Genomic DNA, 20,683 nt, shown 5'->3' with positions numbered 1-20,683 from the left:
ATCTGTGCCACTGTGAAATCTGCCCATAAAAATGGCTCTGTAGCTGGAATTTCAGTCTCCTGGTGGAGAGACTGGAAATGGTGGGGGAGTTGTCAAATTTGGAAAGTAAGCAATTTTCCAAATAACAAAATCCTATGTGGAAGAGAATCATGTTTTGTGACCTACTTTAGTTGGATTTGCTTGTGACCTTTTCTAATTCTGGCTGATTTTGTTATTTAATGATTTGACCTTTGATTCTGTGAAGCCACTTCAGTGCTAAATGCGAAGATTTAATAACTAGAACTGTTTGATAAGTGACCTTTATTACACAGCTATTTCTCTTTGCTAGAGAAATGATACTGTTTTGCAAGTTCTAATTCACACTTTTAATTATCTTTTCTATTGTCTGTAAGCTTGCACAGGAAATGGAAAGGTCAGACATTTCATTTTCTTTACTGATTAAAATATAAGTGTTCCCCAACAGTTACAATGTATCATTCAGGAAAAAGATGGGACTATTTGTCAGAACCATACCCAGCTGCTCTTCTGAGGTCTTCTACATCCTTCTGGCCAGCAAAAAAATGAGCAATTTTCTAGCAGCAATAATAGCTCAGCCCCCTTGGTGTTTAGAGATGAGATAAATGTGTAAGTACATGAAAAGAGAAGAAAACGTGAATGGTTCTTAATGTTTTTGTCTTTAACTCATGTATCTATGATGCAAGTGAATGAAGATCTTGTGAGAGGTGAACCTTGGCCTGATTTTCTGGGTCCTCAGAGGAGAAGCAGTAACAGCACAACTTTCAGTGTGGTCCTGCCAGTCTGTTTCAGTCCCACTGCTGCTGGGCCATCTCTGCAGAGGAGAGGGCAGCCAGGACTACCTGGCAGACCCATTTGTATTGTATGTGGATTCATGTGTGTCGCTGAAACCACCCTTCTCATCTGTGACACTTGCAAACCAACACCACAAACTGGTGGCCTGTCTCCATATGGGGCTCAGTGAGTGAATATTGATGTGTGTTTTCTCATATGTTGAGGGAGATATGATGCAAAAAGGTGATGAAGGCAGTGGATGATTCTGGAGTCAGTGGAATATCTGTCATGGGTGTCAGTCTTCTAACTCTGGGATCTCTGTTGGAAATGTGCATATTGGGACATGTAAAATCTCTGCATTGAGAACAATACTTATTGTGAGATAGAGCTGGGAGGGGGTTAGCCTCTGACTCTGTTCAAGAAGAGCAGATTATATGTTGACCTAGTGTAGGCATGCAGTATTACGAAAGCACTTTATAAATTGGAACAAGATAAATGAATCACAACAAAAGAGCTAGAAAACCAGGGGACACAGTTGCAGGAGTGAGTGTACTCAGCTTATTCAAGCAGAACAGTTGCACTCAGTGAATAGAAAATGTGCAATGCATTTCTAACTAAGGTAAGGAAATTCAAACAATTCTAAATTTAAGAGAGCAGCTCCATTTAAATGGAGAAGGAAGAATTTAGTGAAAAAGCAGCTCTGAGGATGAGACAAATTTAAATGGAGCCAGATTGTTGACCAAATTGGCTTTTCCTATCTAGCAGTTTCATATTCAGCATTTGTTAGTTTGAAAGTTCAGCCTGAAAGCTATAAATTAATCTACTGGGTCTGTAACAATTCACTTCATGCTAGAATATGAGTTATGCTCTTGGATTTGTTTAGGTCACCCAGCCATGTCCTCATAATGTATCTTAGGGAGAATTTCTGTAAGTAAGCAGTAAACAGAAAGGCTGCTGCATTCAGCTGCATCTCCTGGGATTTCATCCTTGCTGTCAGAGAGCCATGCAGGACAGCTCTCTAAAACTATACCAGCTATAAAAAATGCATGGTTTTCTGTAAAGGAAACATTGACAATGCTTTTGCATTCAATCAGGAATCTTTAGCTGGTGAAATGAGGAAAGAATGTTTTCCTGAACCAGCCACATAACGAAATCAAATCAATCAAAACAGAGAAATCAAAGCTTTGAAATTGTAAGGTTTACTGCAGTAGTCATGCAGGATGCGCCTTAATTCAGTGCAATATTTGTCACCCAAAGATGACATATTTTAGCTCTTACAGTTTGGTTTTCTTAAGATGTTTGTCTCTTGCCCTTGCATTATTCCCCCTTATCAAAGAATTTGGGTTTTTGTCAGCAATTTTTGCATCCTAGGGTTATAGTGGTCAAATGTAGGCAGGCTATTCATCCACATCAGTTAAATAAGGTTTGATTTTGAAGAGAAATAACCGCAAGACTGATCAGAAAAGCACCTAGCATCCTGTCAGAGTAAATGTTCAATGAACGTGAAGAGCATTTTTCCTAAAAAATACTAAACTGAGGTCACTGCCTCCCAATTGTGAGCATGACAGAGGATCAGGTCTGTGACCATACAAAATATTGTAGATGATCTTCTGTAAGGTTTTTTTTGATGGGTCTAGTTTTCATTTGATTTCAATTTCTAACTGAACTCTTTATACAATCCAATTTAAATAGAGGGCATTTCCTTTTAGTCTGTAGGTACAAAACAATGAAAAGACATTTACTCTTTATACTCTGACAAATGGAGCATCAGATAGGTCCTTATATCTGTTAGATTATTTTTTTCTATTTTTAATTCATACTGGAGTAATAGCACCCTAGAACATGGTCACAAAATACTGTCTTGGACTATAGTTTTCTCAGGATTAAGTTTTTAGTTCAGGTGTCACCAGACTCTCTACCTCTCAATTTCCATGGATCATAACTGCTCTCTGGAGAGAACAATATACACCTCTGTCCACATCTCCTTTCCAACTGCAGGATTTTCATACGGTTTGATTGCTTTTTAGAGATATATTTTGCATTCCACTTCTGTCACAAATTTGGGAACTTTTCATTCAGACACAAACACAGTTAATGTACAGTTAAACTTTCAGCATTACTTTTTCAGTAGGTTTTTTTCCTATTGCTGGCAACACCTTGTTTAAAGAGAAGCCATTGATCTAAATATTGTTTTCTGCCGTTTCTTTATTTCCTTTTTTTTTAGTGAGAAGAGTAACATTTAGAGGGGAAAAAGGAATTATTATCTATATAGTTGACTTTGCAAAGTGGGAACAAAGGCAAAGATTGGAACTGTCTATTTCCTTGAAAAAGGTTTGCATTCTCAGTGGTAGAGTTTTTGAGCAGCTCTGCCATGTGGGGATTGTGGTTTTGTTTTTTAAAGAGAAGCATTACTATCTATTTATTGTACTGTACCTGTTTTTCTTTTAACTGAATTTTCACTCTTCATGTTTTACAGAGAAAAACTTGAAATATAAATTATTGTTTCCTGTCTTCCAGCCTCTACATCTTGACTGCGACCTCTGTGCCATTGTTTCAAACTCGGGACAGATGGCTGGCCAGAGGGTGGGCACTGAGATAGACAAGTCCTCCTGCATCTGGAGGATGAACAATGCTCCCACAAAGGGCTATGAGGAAGATGTTGGGAAGAGGACAACCGTAAGAGTGGTCTCTCACACAAGTGTGCCTCTCCTGCTCAAGAATCCCGAGTACTTTTTCAAAGAAACCAACAACACCGTTTACGTGATCTGGGGTCCTTTTCGGAACATGAGGAGGGATGGAAATGGCATTGTGTACAACATGCTGAAGAAAACTGTTGACAGCTACCCAACTGCCAAAATCTACGTGACCACGGAGAAGCGCATGAGTTACTGCGACGCGGTGTTTAAGAGGGAGACGGGAAAGGACCGGTGAGTCTGAAATGTGAGGAACAATTAAAATGTTTGACAAAAGATACGTGAGGAAATCCATGTGGGATGTCAGCTACTAAATGAGTCCCCAGATATGTTTTTAATAGATTGTTATATGGGTTTGACTGTTATAAGCACTTGATGAGGCAGCAGCTAGGCCCCATTTACCCCACCTACGCTACCTTCTGTTCATTCCATTGCTGTTGGCTTGAATCCCAAAAATATTGGATGTCTTCCTGAAATGTTTTCAAAGCTGTGTGTTGTTTTCAGCTCAATTTACTATTGATTAAATTGACATTTTATTTGAAGAGGATAATCCTACACAAACAATATTTCCAAATGCACAACCTCAGGATAATTCTGGATATTGCACTTTCTTCTCTGTTGAGATTCGCTGTAGCTTTTCTTCAAACACAGACCTCAGGGTTATGCATTATTGCTGTTTCTTGGTGAAAACGGGTTATCAGACATACTGGAATAGATTTAGGTTTTTACCAGTATTATGCTAAAATTCTATTTTCTATGCTTGATAATGTGTATTTATGCTGCTCAAGTGAGGCTGTAAGAGGTCAAGGTGTGAGGACTGTTTGGGTTAGCATGTTCAAAGCAGAAACGGGATTTGTGGAATTAAGACCACAAATTTCAAGAATTTTTAACCAAGCTGCAAAAATTCAGGTCATCTGTGTTTTGGCATGGAAGAGCACCTGTCACACATACTCACTTGAGCTAACTAGGAAGGCGTTTCCAGATCACTGCTGTGCCTTAATATTAATTTTTAAATTTGTGCACCATGAATTTGAGGTTGGAAAGGACTGTTGCTGTTCTGACCAAATTAAAGATACTGCTTTTCACAAACAGCTTAACATAGTCTGAAATTTTGACTTAGCTTTTGAAGTAGAAAAGCTTGTTATCTCAAAAGTGCTTGTTTCACTATGTTATTAAACTGTCAGAACTTGGTGACAGTTGATTTTTCCTATTTTTCAAACTATTGGAGCATAAGGAGGAGCCTGCCCCTGTTCACCAAGTGCACATATTGCTGCTGTGGTTCTGGTGTTGGAGGGAGCTCATACATCTCATAAAGGGGTCAAGGTTATCATGGCTTCTTTAGTTTAACTGAGCAAACTGATAGCCAGAGACTTATAAATACACAAGATGCATTCTTGAAAAATTACCTTTAATAATCCCAGTTTATATATTAATCAGGCTAAATATGATCATGGGTACATTATTGTATTGCTGGACATAAATTTGTTTATATTTATGAGTCAGGTCACAGCGACTTTACATTATGTCATCAAAATCCTTTTTGTGAGATTAGACCTTGAGAAAATCTCCTCTTTTTCCTATGAAAGAGGGACATCTCATCATTCAATGTCAAAGTATCCTTCTCTCCAGCCTAATCCATTCCTCTTCAACAAATTAACACATCTCAGGTTTTTATCGTTACACAATTAACACAATACAAATGCTTCTTTTCATGTAGAAAACAGATTGAACTTCTCTCAGAGCTTATAACAAAGTTCTTAAGCAACCTAAAGTCAAAGTGGCCCGTGTTCTCTTTCCTTAAGTTTCACATTGCAACAGCAATACATTTTTATGAGCCTGGCTCATGACCCTTCACATTGTTTGTGCAGGTGTGTCCCTTTGACACCAAGGGGAAACCCACCACTTGTCACAGTGGCAGCCAAGTAACATCCTTGTATCTACTGAAACTTTCATTTTTAGTCCTGCTTTTCCACATCAAACACTTAGTGATGTTTTTAACATCATTTAGTGATTTTGTCATGCAGAAACAAGGGAAATGATTGATGCATCACCAGCCAACGCCTTCTGTATCTCAAGAAAACATCTTGCAGTTCCCTAGTAATTGGGGACTTCAGTTTGGAAACTGTTTCATTTTCTGTAACATCTTCAATTTGCAGGACCTGTCTTCTGTTTCTAGGGAGGGTCATGAGACTGTTAAAGGTATGTGGCATTTGTGGAAGCAGTAAATGGAGAGCACAGGAGATTTGTGGGTGATGAAAATACTTTCACACATTGTGCCAGGCTGTTGTGATGCTGAGACAGACGCAAGTTCCTCAGCCAAATATTCCTTCAGTTCCTCAGAGAAACATCAACCCTTGCTTGGAATATTAGATTGAACAGAGGTCTGGTTCGACATGTTTCCAGCAAAAATTCTGGAAGGAAACCAATTTCAACTCATATTTTAAAATGTACTGAGTGAATTGCAACTACATCTATTTTAGTTTAATCCTAAAATACTGTCTTTCTGTACAGTGTATGCTACTAATGCATAGTAAGATTGCAGCAGATTTCTAGTCTGTCGAGCCTTTAATGAGTTTTCTGTTTCTGCTCTTTGATGTACAATCTTTTTAGGTAATTAGTGGGACTTTTCAGCAGTTTCATCCTTGTGGTGCTCAAGTTTTAAAAAGATTTTGTGAGGAGCAGCTAACAGGTAGGTGCTGCCATCACTTCTCTACTGCAGAAAAGCTCTGGTCCTGCAGTGCTGACATGGGAGCTTTATCCCTGACTTCACTGGGTGCAGCTCCAAAATCCACAGCTTTGGTATTGACAAATGATTTATTATTGATGCATGGAAGAAGCAAGAATTGCCTCTGAGTAACTTTGAACAAACAGTGTTTTTTATTTTGTAATGCATTTTTTAATTCTACAGTAGTACAAAATACCCTCTGATATGGGCTGTCCACACTGGGTAATTAACCTTGTGTGAGTGTTAAGAATCTGGGGAACATATGTTCTTTCTGAGAGTATTTGTTAGTGAAGCAGTCGAGTTCAAGGTGGTGAATGCTCATCCACTTTGAATAATTGTTGTACATAAATAATATTCATTACCAGACATTCACAATTTTTCATTAATGCATTTTGCTTGGTACTTCCCTAGAGGGAGCATAAAGCTGGCAGCTTCTTCCAGTACTTCACTAATGTGCTGGTATATTATACATATATTTACTCAAGGGAAAGGATTTAAAGAGATATTAGATAATTACTAAATGTGCCATCTTCGTATGTACCTCAATCCAGATAAATGGTTCTAAAGCCATCTATATATCTGCCATGCAATACAAATATAATGCAATATGATATAATAACATTTAATTGGTAATAACAGAGAAAACTGTAGTCTTCATTAAAGCAGCAAAGCTAATTCTGGTCTAATAAAGTGTACTGAGCATCCCTAAATAGGTTTTAATTAGCTGGCACCAAAGCTTCACCACCCTTAGGGAGGGTAAAATTAATGAAAACTAGCAGCAAATAGATCAATGCTACTGGATGTTCTTGCCTTAGCTGAAGGTGATGAGAAAGAAAGGAGTGTCTTTTAAGGATCATTTAGAAAACAGTCTGCGTTAAAAGTCACTTTCAACAAGCAATGCTAAAATAAATCTGTGCTGATAGCAGCAGAGCAGTCTGATGTTTCCTGGATTGCAGGGAGCTCCATTTGTGTTTCCACTGCAAGCATCTCAGGCCAACCCCTGAGCATTGCCGAGCTCCATGTCCCCCTTGGGGCTGGCAGTGGGCTCAGAGCCTTTGTCCCACTGCATAGGGGAGGTGTCCAGCCCCAGCAAACAGCCAGTGCTACGTGCTGATGCTGCTCAAAAAACACCTTAACTGGGTGTTTGTAGTCACTCTTCTTGTGAGTAACTACTGAAAAGAGCCTGCTGGGCTCTGCTGAAGAAATGTACCCTGAGCTCCTAAAATTCCCAGTAAGAGATGTGAGATGATGTTAGGAAATTCAGCCAGTTTGGTAGACAGAGGACTTTCCATGTGCACTGTCTTAACTCTGACAGTGCTCATCCCATACCCAATCAGTTCAATTCAACAACATTTTATTAGCTACACATATGTGTCTTCAGGAGGCAGGTACACTGAGCCACATTTGCAGTCAAATTGCTGTTTCTGAAAGACTTCTGTCGATGTCTTGGACAATTCTGAAGAAACAAAATTGCTTTTGTGCTTCTCTTCCAGAAGTTCTTAGTTTCTTAGTTCTTGGTTCATGCCAGATGGTGCTGTGTGTTCGGTTGTGAGAAAGCTGTTTTATCATTCAAGGCAGAAAGATGTATCATTCTGATTGCTGACTTCTGCATCAAGATTCAAAATTTGGGGTTGTGTTCAGGCTTCCATTTTACTCAGTTCTGCTCACTAATTATTTATTACTTTGGTGATATATGAGATCTATATTATATCTCTGTCATTTAGAGTTAGCAAATTACATTCATCTAAAGTTTGGATTGACACTGTTAAGACAACTGCAGTCATCACAGCTTCACCTCAGCTAATGGGTGGTTTTTCATGTGTCTGACTAATCTACATGAAGCTATAGTCTAGTAAAAATGTCATTTGAAATGAATAAATGAAATTACATTCTCTGAGGTTCAGGGAGCTGCAAGTTCTATTGTTTGGTGATGTTCTCTGTGAATTGAGGCAGTAAAGCTGTTAGTGTCCAGAATATCAGAGTTTTATGCTGTGTTTCTAGTTGTTGGCTTGAATGAAATACTATAGTAATGATATTTTCATTTTTGGACTTGCTTTCATGTATGTATCGGTTTCTCTATCAGAGTTATTTGGTGGAAATATAAAAGATTAGCTAGTGTTGCTTAAAATTTGCAGAAAGAACTTTTTCCTTGGGAAGCTGTGAACATTGACACTGAGTCTGGCTCAGAGAGTTAAATTTTGGCATTTGGGAAGTACATCCCATCAGTATTTTGTATTAATGGGATTTAAAAAAAGAATTCTGCAAGATGAGTAAAAGTTCATTTAATTTTGAATAGAAATTGAGCAGAGTTAGGGAATACCAATGTCTTTAAATTACAGAACTTTAGGAAGAAAAGTATGAAAAAATTGATTCAGACTGACAGAGGAAATGTATAATGCCTGTTGGAACATTTTTAAGGACAAAGATTAATTGTAGTTTACAATTTGCTGTAGTCTTTATCATGATGATGCAATATCTGCTGCTGCACCAGTAAAATCAGCAAAAGGTTCTCATTCTCTCTGAGATGCCTGTGAGCATCTCAGCAACCCCAAAAATACGTGTTTGATATAGTGACCATTTTTCAAGTACTTGACAGTGGATCTTTCTTGAACTATTGCTTGGCACTTCCATTCTTTCTTTTTATAAAGTAATTCCTTCAAAAAATGCTAATGGATTTGTCTATCTTAATTCATAAAGGGTTTAAATAGTTTCATTGTCAGTCAAGACTGCTTTATTACCTGAAAAAACAAGGGTCTAAAGCATGAAACCTTAATGAAATAAATAGATTTTTCATTATAAAACACTTAAAACCTCAGCATCTATTGCTATTTGTGGTCAATCACCAGATGGTTAACAACTGTTTGGGGGTTTATATCCACTCTTCCATTTCCTGATAAAACACCAGTTGTTCCTGAGTGTTCTGCATTTATTCCCTGCAGCCCATTAGTAACTGCATTTATATTCTTTATGAAGATTTTCCTAATTAAGATGAACACTTTTCTCTATTAGGCAGATGGAACTCAATAGAAGTCCGTTCTTTATTAACATGCCAGTAAATGCTGCTCAAAGCACCAGCACTTCTGTTAAGGAACACAGCTCCTACTACATTACACTAATTACACAGTAAAGTGAAACTTTATTAAAAAATATCAATATTAGCTATTATTTTGTGATAAAGCTGTGGCTGCGTATGGATTGGTGTGAGCTTAGAGACCTATTGATTCTGCAGTGGTTGCTGACTGTAGCCATAGAGTTGTTTCTTTTTAATTAATGATTAAAGACAAGGAATATATAATCAGGATCTACTCTATCATTGTGCATTTTCACATGTTCCTTGAATTTATCCATCTATGTCTTCTAATTTATCAAATCTTCATTAAGTGCCCCTGGGTCTGTTTTCTGCTTCTGATTAACTGTATGTTAAATCTTTATACAGTGTTTGGTATAGCTCTGTGCACACCTTTTTCATCCTGTGCTTTAAATACTCTGCAGCTTTTATTGTTATGAGAGAATTGCTGATACGTCTCAGAAGGAACTGAGCACATGGATAGGGTTCTGGATTCGGTCCTTGAGGGTCCCTTCCAACTCAGCATATCCTGTGATTCTGTGGTTCTCACATCCTGTGAACATCCACCTTTGGAAAGGATTATGTAAGTCAGTGACTCAGGCTGGCAATTCTTGTTAGCATCCTGGATTGCAGGGCTTCCAGTTTTGCTGCTGGTGGTGAGGATAGTTGCAATGGAAAAAGTATTGGAGAGAAAAATTAGCAGAATCATGGATTTTGAATGAAGCCTTTGGTGTTCATCTTCCAGGGTTCAATGTTTTTCACTTCTCAGATCACAGTATATAAAATAGGTCTTGATGTTCCTAAAGGAGCTTATAATTTTGAAGGAATAGAAATAAATTATTTTTAAATCTAGACTAAAAAAAAAAAGATAAATCAATCTATTTTTTAAAATTCAGCCTTGCTGCCAAGTGAAGTAATTGTCTTGGAAAACACAGAGTGATTACTGTTGACATCTATACTTATTACCTGTTGTCACACAGCAATTCTTTTCTAAGAGATATTAAACAGGTTAGAAGATAAATGTAATGTTGCTGTTGCTTAAGTGTAATATGTTGTGGTTGCTGGTAACTGTGGGGTTTCTAATGGAAGCTCCCTAAAGAGCTCTGAGCTAAATTTATAGTGCTAAGTAAAAAAAATACTGGAATCAAACTGCATGAGATGCATTGGGAGGTTTGTGCTACAGAGCCTGTGCTCAAGTGAGGATAGCAACTTTATGAGACAGGAAATAACTCTACAACAATTTCTTGCTTTGGATAGAGAAGAGTTTCTGTACATCTATCCACCCACTAGTTAGTCAAATTCATTAGAAACTACTTTTATAAGAAAAGGTGTATGAGAACTCTGATGCATATCTTACAGAATGATATTTAGAAGAGATTGTCATCTCAAAGCTTTCTAGAAGTAAACAACACAGCAAAAGAAAATCTGTTTGAAAGTAGAAAAAGTTTAGCCTGAACTTATGTTCAAGTATTTTATCTTAAAATGTAGAAGGATTAGTAAACAAATTCTGCATGGAAAATTTAATTAGTAAGAAGTCAAGCCTATGTGCGACCTCATAGGTAGGAGGAAAACTAAAGGGAAATGGGAATTTTTGTGACTAATTATGTTAATTTAGAACTCATTGTTAATAAGTACTTGCTTGTGCACATCTTCAATATGTATTTTTACCCAGATGAAAACAAAGCAAGATGTTTTACATTTTTAAATTTCTGTGTCTGTTATCCCACATAAAGAATTTAGGCTGCAATTTCAGGACAGTGAAACTGTTCAAATCTATGGATCCATAGCACATATCTTTGGAGGTGACTCAGGATTCATAACAGTGCTTCTTGGGGAGCCTGATGTGCTATTGGGATATGCTACAACCTGTGTTTAGAAAACAATCACTCCTACACAGTTCCCATGATACTCAACTTCTCTGAGCTTTTAACCATGAGGCAACTCTGCATTTGAAGAGTAACATGCACAAGAGCAGCATGTACAATTTTTCTCAGAGATTCACATCTTCAGCAGGTTTTGGAACTTTCAACAGTCTGGAAAAACATAACTGTAAGAGTAGGGATTTATTATGAATCTTCAATCTTATATCTTCAAACAGTTTGTGTGAAGTCTCAGATATTGAGCAACATGGGGCTTAGTTTGTGTTTGAAGAGAAATAATTTTTTATATAGATGTTCAAAGATTCAGCTGTTCTATTTTCAAGATTTTTTAAGCAATTCCTGATTGTGGGAGCATTCAGTACAGTTGGGACCAGTTACCAGAGACACCACTCATCTCAGAGCCTGAGCAGCCCTGTCTGGTGCATTAGAATTCAGTCAACATGCAATTGCAGTAGAAGAAAAGATCTTTAACTGCTCATATTTGTTCTTTACAAGTTTCTTGTTGGTATCCCATCCTTACATTTAGAGAGTTCTTTTTCTTTGGTTTTTTGTTTTTTTTTATTTAAGTTTTTCTTTGGTTTTTTGGGGTTTTTTTATTTAAATCAAGTCATCCCAGCATGCATATCCTCTCTGCTCTGCTCCTACAGGTTACAGAAAGGAGGCATAAACTCCCTGTCTAATAACATTCTCTACATGATTCATTAAACCTTTCAGAGCACAGGATTTTCTGCAAGGCTTTAAAAATGGCTGCAGATGATGTCACTAGTGTAGAAAAAGTCAGAGAGAGGAAAGAGTTAGCAGATGAAATTCTAAAAAACAAACAGCATGCTTTTATCTTAACAATAAAAACAAAGATAAATGTCAGAAATATGTGCTCTGTGTTCAGTTTGCTCTGCATATGTTTCAGAATTTTTCTTGAATAAATTCATTAGATTTTCTAGTACTTCTGTTTCCAAAAAATGTCCTAAATATTTTCCATGAGAACATTTCTGAAAAGTGTTGCAAGTATCACATAAGTCTCAAAATGCCTTTGTGAGGCAAAGGGTATTTGTCCCCTTTTAACGACCTGACTGCTCTGAGAGAAAAGGACACCAGGGGAAAGCAGAAGCCATTGCTGTGCAGAAATTCATGCCCACAGGGCTTTTTGAATATTGTACGCTTACCATGAAGGCATTTCAATCTCATACAGTCCTAATTTGGAGTTGGAATGGTCTGGAAGTGCAGTATGGAACAAATTTCTGCTGCTCTATAACCTGTTTTCAGCCAAACATGGTAATGTTACCATATTTCCTTCTATATGAAATCAGCAGTAGTCTCCTGACATTTTAAAATCAATCAAAATATTAAGAAAAGAAAATAAAGGGTATGTGCAAAGCAGTATTCCTCTAAAAGAAGATTTCTAGTTTCATTTTTTTTCAAGTATTATTTCATATATTATCAATATTCTCTGCCCATGCATTTCAGCATTCTTTACACACCTTTCTAGCTCTTTAGGAAATGTGACTAGTGCTGGTCATGTGTAGCTTTTTCTTTTATCAAGGGAGAATTGTGTCTTTGCCAGAGCTCAGTGGTTGTGGATTTTCGCTCGCTCTGTTTGTGCTGCTCTGATTTTATATAAGTGATGACACTGTTGAAATATGTTTTGTGTTTGGGAGCAGAAGCAAGCAGTGGTCCTTAACTCCTTGGGGCTAATTTCATGGTCTGAAATTGCCTTTACCTCCCCTTGCAAGAATGCACAGTGTTTGGGAGTGTTGGATTTCAGCTTCACTGTTCAGAATGTGCCAGGGACTCTCAGCTGCAGTGGCATCCTGGAGCCTACACACTGCTAGAGGTATTTTGAGTCTTGCTCATGGAGTGCCTTTTGGATATGAAAAGTCATTTAACTTTACAGAGGACATCCCCAGGGTATCCTCATGCTATATGTGCTGCTCAGATCTGTGCAATCATTTCCTGCCAAGCTACACTGCTTTGCCTGGTTAGAAGGAAGGCAATGAATGGAGGAGTAGCTAAAGCCAGTTCGGTATTTATCAGTGGGAAACAGGATTTCAGGCGCTGTTTCTGGATATGGTTTAGGATGGTACCTGGAAATGATACATTGAGGGAAGGCTTATTCCAGTTTCCCTTCCAGGCTCCTAATTCTGGATCACTTGGTAGTTTTCCTTTGTTTTTGAAATAATCACCACTGGTGTCATATAAATTTGACCAGTTTCAGGGTAGCACAAGCAAGAGGAGCTCCACATATTTTCCTTAAACTTCTTTGGTCTGCACTCCAGGCCTGAGACTGGCATGTAATATAAACATTTTCTTCATTATTACTTTACATTTTTCCTCGAGGCTATCATACTGATTTCAAAACCATGGTCATCATTACACTGAAACAGTGGCATTAATAGATTGGTCTTTGTGGGTAGATTATAATATGAAGTTTCAAAATAATTGCCCACTAATATGAGAGGTGGATGTATAGTATTCTATTGCTCATAATGCAACCATTAAAATAACAATTATGTGATAATGAAAGGACTCATTATGCTTTAGTTTGTCTTTGCATAAAGTTAATAGCTAATGAAAACAGGGAAGATTATATCTAATTACATTTTACATTAGTTTTGCTCTTCCCATAAAGAGAACATTTTGCACAGAATTGTAGATTGGCATGCCTTGGTACTAAGTCTGTGTCCACTCTCTATGTGCTTCAAATTACTGTTTTAAGACCAATAGTTGCATGATCTTTTTTATCAAATAGTACACACAGCCTTCACAGATAACATTTTTGAAACTGAATTATCGGAGGGAGTCAAATTTGTAACATGACTGTGCTGAATATAAATTTAAAAATAAATTTCATTTCTTCAGGTTTGAACTGTTAGAAAAATGAAGGCAGCTTGACACCAAGTCAGTCAGTAGAATACTGTCTTTCTTTGGGTGAATGAGAAATGTCAAACAGGTACATTACCTACCATCTGTGGCAATTTTGGTTCAGTATTGTCTACAACATTGAATCAAAATATTGTTAGGCAGGTGAGCAAGTTTCTTTTCTATCGTATCCAGGGGTGGAATATGCAAGAACAAGTAGCAAAACTGGGCTTTGGCATGGATAGAGAAATTTCTCATTTTGTGTGTTAGGATACTAAGCTCTGAGTGAAGAATGTTTAGTTCAGGAATGCATAGATAGAGCTCTGAAATTATCTTAATGGCAAGAGAACTAATTAGAATGAAGACATTTTGGTGTTTTTATATACAGATCATACTACACTGATTTTTAAAGATGCAGCAAGATTGTCCCCCACTTTTCAATATTTTGCATATTTTTTAAACTTTTTTTTTTAATGCTACCTTTAAATGCCAAAGTCATGGAGGTGGGAGTTATATAATCTAATCCATTTCACTCCAGAATAGAATTAAGAGATATTAATTAAGCAGTTACAAAGTATAATTGTATTGCTTTTACTAGGTATTATACAAAATTACATCAATAGAAAATCTGTTTGGTATAATTGCATGATATTTAATTAATTTATGTTCCAGTGAGCTCAATGGTGGATTGAGTTTGTGAGCCACAGTGTGCATGGTTTTAGGGTGTTCAGGGTGTTTTAGGGTTACTGTCTTAGGCTCTGTTTGAATGCTAGGACAGCTAAGGCACTAAGGCACACCTGTCTGTGGGTCTTGAGGCGTGGTCCCAAATAATTCCTGAAGCATTTCAACTTTCAAGCCTTCTCTAACACCTGTCTCAGACCCTTCCATTTGGATTAGCTAACTCCAATCACAAGCTGTAATGTCATCACTGTGTTTTGCTCACAAACTCTTTCTTCTCCATGCTTCTCTTACACTTTCTATTTCTGGTCAGAAATCCCAGGATTGTTAGCGTTGGGAGGCTGATCTGGAGATCACCCTGTCCCACCCCATTGCCAAGGCAGGGGCACCAGAGCAGGTTATACTGAAACGTTTGCAATGTCTGCAGCGATGGAGGCTCCACGGCTTCCCTGGGCAGCTCTTCCAGTGCTCTGCCACCCACAGTGTAAAGAACTCGTTCCTGTGTTAACATGAAAGTTCTTTTGCCTTAGTGTATGGCCATTGCTCCTTCCTCTGTCCTGTTGATGGGTCCCACTGAAAAAGAGTTGCCCATCTTTGAGGTATTTATATTATTAATGAGATGCCCTCTCAGTGTGCTCTTGTCCAGACTAAACAGGCCCGGCTCCCACAAGAGAGATGCTCCAGACCACTCATCATCTTTGTGACATCTGCTGGACCTTCTCCAGCAGCTCTTTGTCTTTCTTACACTGAAGAGCCCAGAACTGGAGGCAGTACTCCTGATGTGCCTCACCAGGGCTAAGAAGAGGGGGAGAATCAGTTTCCTCAGCCTGCTGGCTGCACTCTTCCCAGTGGGATACTTGTTTCTCTATTACATGTTCCTTTCTTTTCTTGAAATATTGAAATATTTTTTCCTTTTCTGAAATTTTACAGCTATTTTGGACATTTTCCCTCTTTTATTTCTGCCTCATTGTTTGTAACTATGTAATCCATATAGCTTTCTTCTTTCAGCCTTTTGTCCTTTTATTGTAAAACATATTGCCTCGAACACACCTCCCATTTTCAACACAATATCTTTTAAAACAGCTCACAGACCTGCAAGGTATCTGATGAAGAGCGGCTTTTCCCTCTATGCCCTTGCCCTTGCCCTTGTGCTTCCTCATTCACTTGAATCCTGGTGCAGAGCACCTGAAAGTCTGCAGGTCTGGAACTGCAGATCTCAACTCAGTACATCCAGTTCTTAAAACAAAACCAAAATATCACAGTGGGGCATAGAAGCTGTGCGTGATTATTTATTGATGATTGTTGGTTACAGGAATTAAAACAGCAGGGAGCTCAGATTTTGATCAGAAACAAGTGATTTTTCTGTACACTTTTTATTGTAAAATGTGAACGTAATATAAACCCATTGTGCTCCTGCTGTTAAATGCTGAGCCCTGGCCTGACCTGCTGTATGAACAGTGCATGTTCCCTGTCACACAGGTATGTAGCTCTGTATATGTGAGCATTGATTAAGGCTTGAAGCTGTTATAAGGCAATTTTTATATATATGAATATAGGAGCTATCACAGATGCTCTCAAGTGTGCCAACCACCCAGCACAGGGTGATCTCCAAGTGAAAAGCAAAGGGATCTGGGGCTGGGCAGCCTTTCTGTGGGCTCCCAGCACAGAGTGTTCACACAGAGTCTCTATTCATGTGCTGGCAGTGAGCAGAGTGCATGTGCTTTGCTTTTTGTAAGCACTTTTCTATTATAAATGTACAAGATAGCCAGCCTGGCAGTGACTTTTAGGTCGATAGTTATAATTTATTTGCTTTTAGTTTTTGTAACATCACCAACTGCTAAGGGAATTGATGCTTAATACATTTCTAAATAAGTAAAACTAAAGTATAAATAAATTATGCCTGGTTTATTAGTCCAGGTGTTTTCAGCATTGCTGAAAGTGGTTTGATGACAGCCACCAGCACTAGCAGTGGAAAAAAAACTTGATTTCACAGTGATTATTATCATTATAATAAACCATAATTGAAAGATTACAAAATTGATTCTTTTAAAAATTAATGTTGCATGAGTGAGCAGGCTCAGTGGCATTTAGATTTTTTCCAGTGTTACTTGGAAGGAAAGTGGCTTATTTTATTTCCTGGCAGAAAACTGCTGATTTTGAAACAATCACATTAGAGAAAACAGTCCCAGAGGGTTACAGGAGGCAACAGACCTATGTCATTAGGCTTTACCCTTTCCTGATGGGTTCGGAGAAGAGCCAGAAACAAAAGAAAGTTAAATTTATTATTGAGAGAGCCTTGGGAAAATCTGTTTGGCCAAGCAATTTTGCATGAAACGAGTGAGGAAATATTTGACTGCAAAGAACATAAACTCCTTCCATCAATATGCAATTTTCTGCATCCATTTGTCCAAGTGGTTATTAAGAACAGTTTCTAAATTTGCAGTGCTTTACAACTTCAAAGGGCCATGAAAGCATCACCTAGTTAAATGGATGGAAGTGTTTTTTAATAAATAAATAAAAAAAAAGACCAAAGTCAGTTGTAAGACAGTTTAAAGTGCAAAGTATTGAAAACAGCAGGAAACCTGGGGACCTGCAATAGCAATCATCTGCTCCAATCAGGAACATGGAAACCACAAATTTATCTTTGATGATTTCCTGTAAATATGCCCTTTGAGGACAGATTGCCCTGCCCAGTCTTGTGGAAAATGCTCAGAGTTACAGCTCTTCTCACTGCAACATATGGATCTCAGCAAGCTCTGCTTCTCCATTTCCGAAGTCATTCTTCAGAAGGAAAAGTCTGAGCAAAAATGTAGTGCTGCAAAAATGCTGGTTAGCATCCTTCAAGCCTGGTCAGCCTGACTGGAAAACATCTTTCTGAGCTGTTTTTTTTCTTGGCCATTTTCTTCAGCAAGGTCTGCCCAGTTTTCCAGACCTGTTGTCCTTGTGGAAATGGTTTTATTGATGTTTTCATTCACTTCAGAATGTCTCATATTTTGCTAGGACACTGCAGTATAAATACTTTCCCCCCAGATGTGTAGCAGTGTGTGCTCAGGGCTGGGGAAGGTACGTTTGGGTGTCTCTGGGTGCCCCAGGGACACTCTCTCCAAAGGACCACACCTGCTGTGTGACAGCACAGTCAGGGTGGCTGTTCAGCATGCTGGGGTCACTAACACGGGGGGTCTGGTCTTTCTTTCTTGCCACCTCTCTCTGGCACTTCATTCCTGATGTTGGGTTTCTGGGTCTGGACACCTGGAATCTGGGCTGCAGCCAGCAAGGTTGCATCCCTCTACCTTGGGATTTCCAGTCAGTGCCACATCTCATATTTATGACACAGACATCAATGAAGCCCAAGAAATTGAGGTTAGATGTGGCTTATTGTTCCCCCATATATATCCTGAAGAGATAACATGCTATTCCATTTTAAAGCTGATGTTTATGCAGCATTTCACATGGTGCAGATAGTTTGCAGTCTCTGAAGAAGTTTTCTCTGCTTGAATTTACAGTAGCCATATAATCTACCACATTTGGTATGTATGCTCTTACTTGATGACAACCTCCTACTGGCCCCATGTAATGTTTTATTAAATAGAGGGACAGTTCCCAAGCCCATCTTTCTTCCCAAGATTGAAGTCAATGTTAGGTTTCATTAATATTATTTAGCATTTCATAGTGCATATCATCCACAGAACTTAAAGCACTGCAGGACGTTAAATCAGCTTTAATTTTCCCATTTTCCTGATTGTAAAACTCATGCAGGGAGTCATTTGTCAAGTTGGACAGAGGTATCATCCTGCAAGTCTGTGGCAGAGCTATGAAAGTACCCTTCAGTCAGGGTTCCCAGTTGTCTCTGATGCACTACCCTGACATCAGAAGGCACAAGTGTTTATTCTTACCTGTGCAAGGTCAGGCTTAGCTGGGAGGGAGTCCTGGGTGACCAAGTGATGACCAAGTGCATTTTTATAGGCAGAAAGAAAGAACTGGGATTTCTTAAAAGAATTCACTAGAAATTCTATGTTTCCTAAAATTTTGTATGACTAGACCTAGCTGTTGTGTCTTGGCCTCTGTGCAAAGATAGGCTTGTATTGCTCAGCAGAGCCTTGTTTAAAGATAACACTTTGCAGGAGGGAGGGGTGATCATTAGATTTGGGAAGGAATATTACAAGACATGTTGGAGCACTCCATATTCAAGCAGTTGCTTTCTTGCCACTTCCCAGCAGTTAACATTGCCCATCAAAGAAAATTGCTAAATAGCTCGGCTACATCATTCTTCATTTGCATTAGAAATGGCTCTAAGCAGTAACAGGATTACAGCCAAAAAGTGCCAGCACTTTATCATTCATTTATTTGATTTAATATATAGAGGTACCTGTTTGAAACAGCATTTACTTTTCTTGAGCTCATCATAAAACCCACTCTGAATGGAAGTGTTTAAGGTAATGACGACTCCGATTAATTCTCTTAGAGCAGCATGACTGGAATCAGATACGCTACTTCTCTTTTCATTAGACATTTCTGAGCCGCTATGAGTGATCTTATAACATGAGAGAAAAGAAATTAGCTGTGTAAATCCCCATGTAAATAACCCACAATAGGCTACAATTCTTCTTACTCAACCTGGTGAACTGTAAGCTCGGAAGCATTTGTGGTGGTGGCATTAATAGAACCTGATGCAAACTTTTTGTTTTAAAAAAAGGCAGAAAAACCATACTTGCTGTGTGCTGCAGATTTCTCTTCACCTGTGCTGTGAATTGATCAGTGTTACAGCTTTCTCAGCCAGCCATTACCACCTTGTTCCCCTCTTCTCGCTGCCACCAAATCCCTGTAAATCCAAGCCTGGCCTGAGCATCAGATCTCTAATCTGTTTTTCAACATGCACATCCCCCACCGAAGTCAGGAGGTCAGACGTTGTGTTGCACTTTTGTTCCCAGACAGGATTGATACATGGGATGCTGCATCAGGACTTCTTGTAAGCCAGAAAGATGTTTCAATTCATTCTAGGAAATTTGAGAGCTGGCAGCTAAGTTTTGCCAATGTTTTATTCCTGTTGACATTTCTTGATCATCAGTAACTACTATTTATTATCAATGGACATGGCACAAATAAAAGGAAAAATATTTTCCAAAGCACCTCCCTGACCAAATATACTGCATTACATCTGAAAATTGAACAATTCCCTGCAATTTAGGCATCTTGATTTTTTTTTCCCCAACCAATTCCCATTTTCTTCTAAAAGGAGAACTGGAAACACTACTGTAGGATGTTTACATTAGTTGAAGAAGCAGAGATTTTCTGGTAACATTTGTCTAAATTTCTTGTGCTGTTTTTCCTGAACAGGACTATGAAGTTCTGCATGATTGCTGGTGTTGCAGGTGTCTTAGCATTATAACATGGTAGTAGTAGTAACTAAAAGAAAGGAGTGGGCAGGAAGGCAACGTGATAGAGAATCTCAGTGAAAAATTTTCTGAGAAAAAACTATTTAAAGTCAGTGTTACAATGTGCATGCTTTTCTACTGAGGCCCGAAACTACTGGTTTCAAATTAAATGTTCACACAAAAGTTGTATCTGCTGTGCCTAATCTGCAGTAATTGATTCTTCTAATTCCTAGAGGAGCTCTTTACACTTAAAGTACAATTGAACTCCACATTACCCTAAAATGTTAGTTTAAGAGGTTGTATCAGCCTAGCACTGTGCAGTACCAAGTGAGCTGCAGGTGCCTGCAGAAACTTTAGACCCTTTTCACTTCTTTGTTTCATGCCCTTTGAATGCTAAGCAGTTGGATGAGCAGCCTTTCCCACCCTGTATTTCACACGTGCTTTCATTTCTTACATGTCTGTGCCTGGCAACAGAAGAGGAGAATTCAAAATGGTATGGTGTGTTTTCATTCAGACTGGCTTATGGGTTTTCTTTTCTGCTTTCTCATCTGATTCTAAAAAAATCGCCTCTAATCACATGTAATATCAAGGCTAATAGAACAGCCTGATCTTCATTATTGTTT

The 20,683-nt window shown here is 38.3% G+C and overlaps 1 protein-coding gene across 2 annotated transcripts in view; it reads left to right on the top strand.

Moving 5' to 3' along the window:
* The window catches only part of ST6GALNAC3 (ST6 N-acetylgalactosaminide alpha-2,6-sialyltransferase 3), a 213,547-nt gene that overhangs the window by 133,874 nt on the left and 58,990 nt on the right, over positions 1 to 20,683 (top strand). For both annotated transcript variants that reach the window (XM_005423090.2, XM_031058662.1), the window contains exon 3: positions 3,307 to 3,716. In XM_005423090.2, the coding sequence (XP_005423147.1) occupies positions 3,307 to 3,716 (410 nt within the window). The remainder of the gene's footprint in view (positions 1 to 3,306; positions 3,717 to 20,683) is intronic.

Source organism: Geospiza fortis, unplaced genomic scaffold (genome assembly GCF_000277835.1).
Source record: "Geospiza fortis unplaced genomic scaffold, GeoFor_1.0 scaffold333, whole genome shotgun sequence".
Taxonomy (NCBI): Eukaryota; Metazoa; Chordata; class Aves; order Passeriformes; family Thraupidae; genus Geospiza; species Geospiza fortis.
Note: the sequence above shows the minus strand (reverse complement) of the source record. Positions and strands in the feature narration are given on the sequence as shown.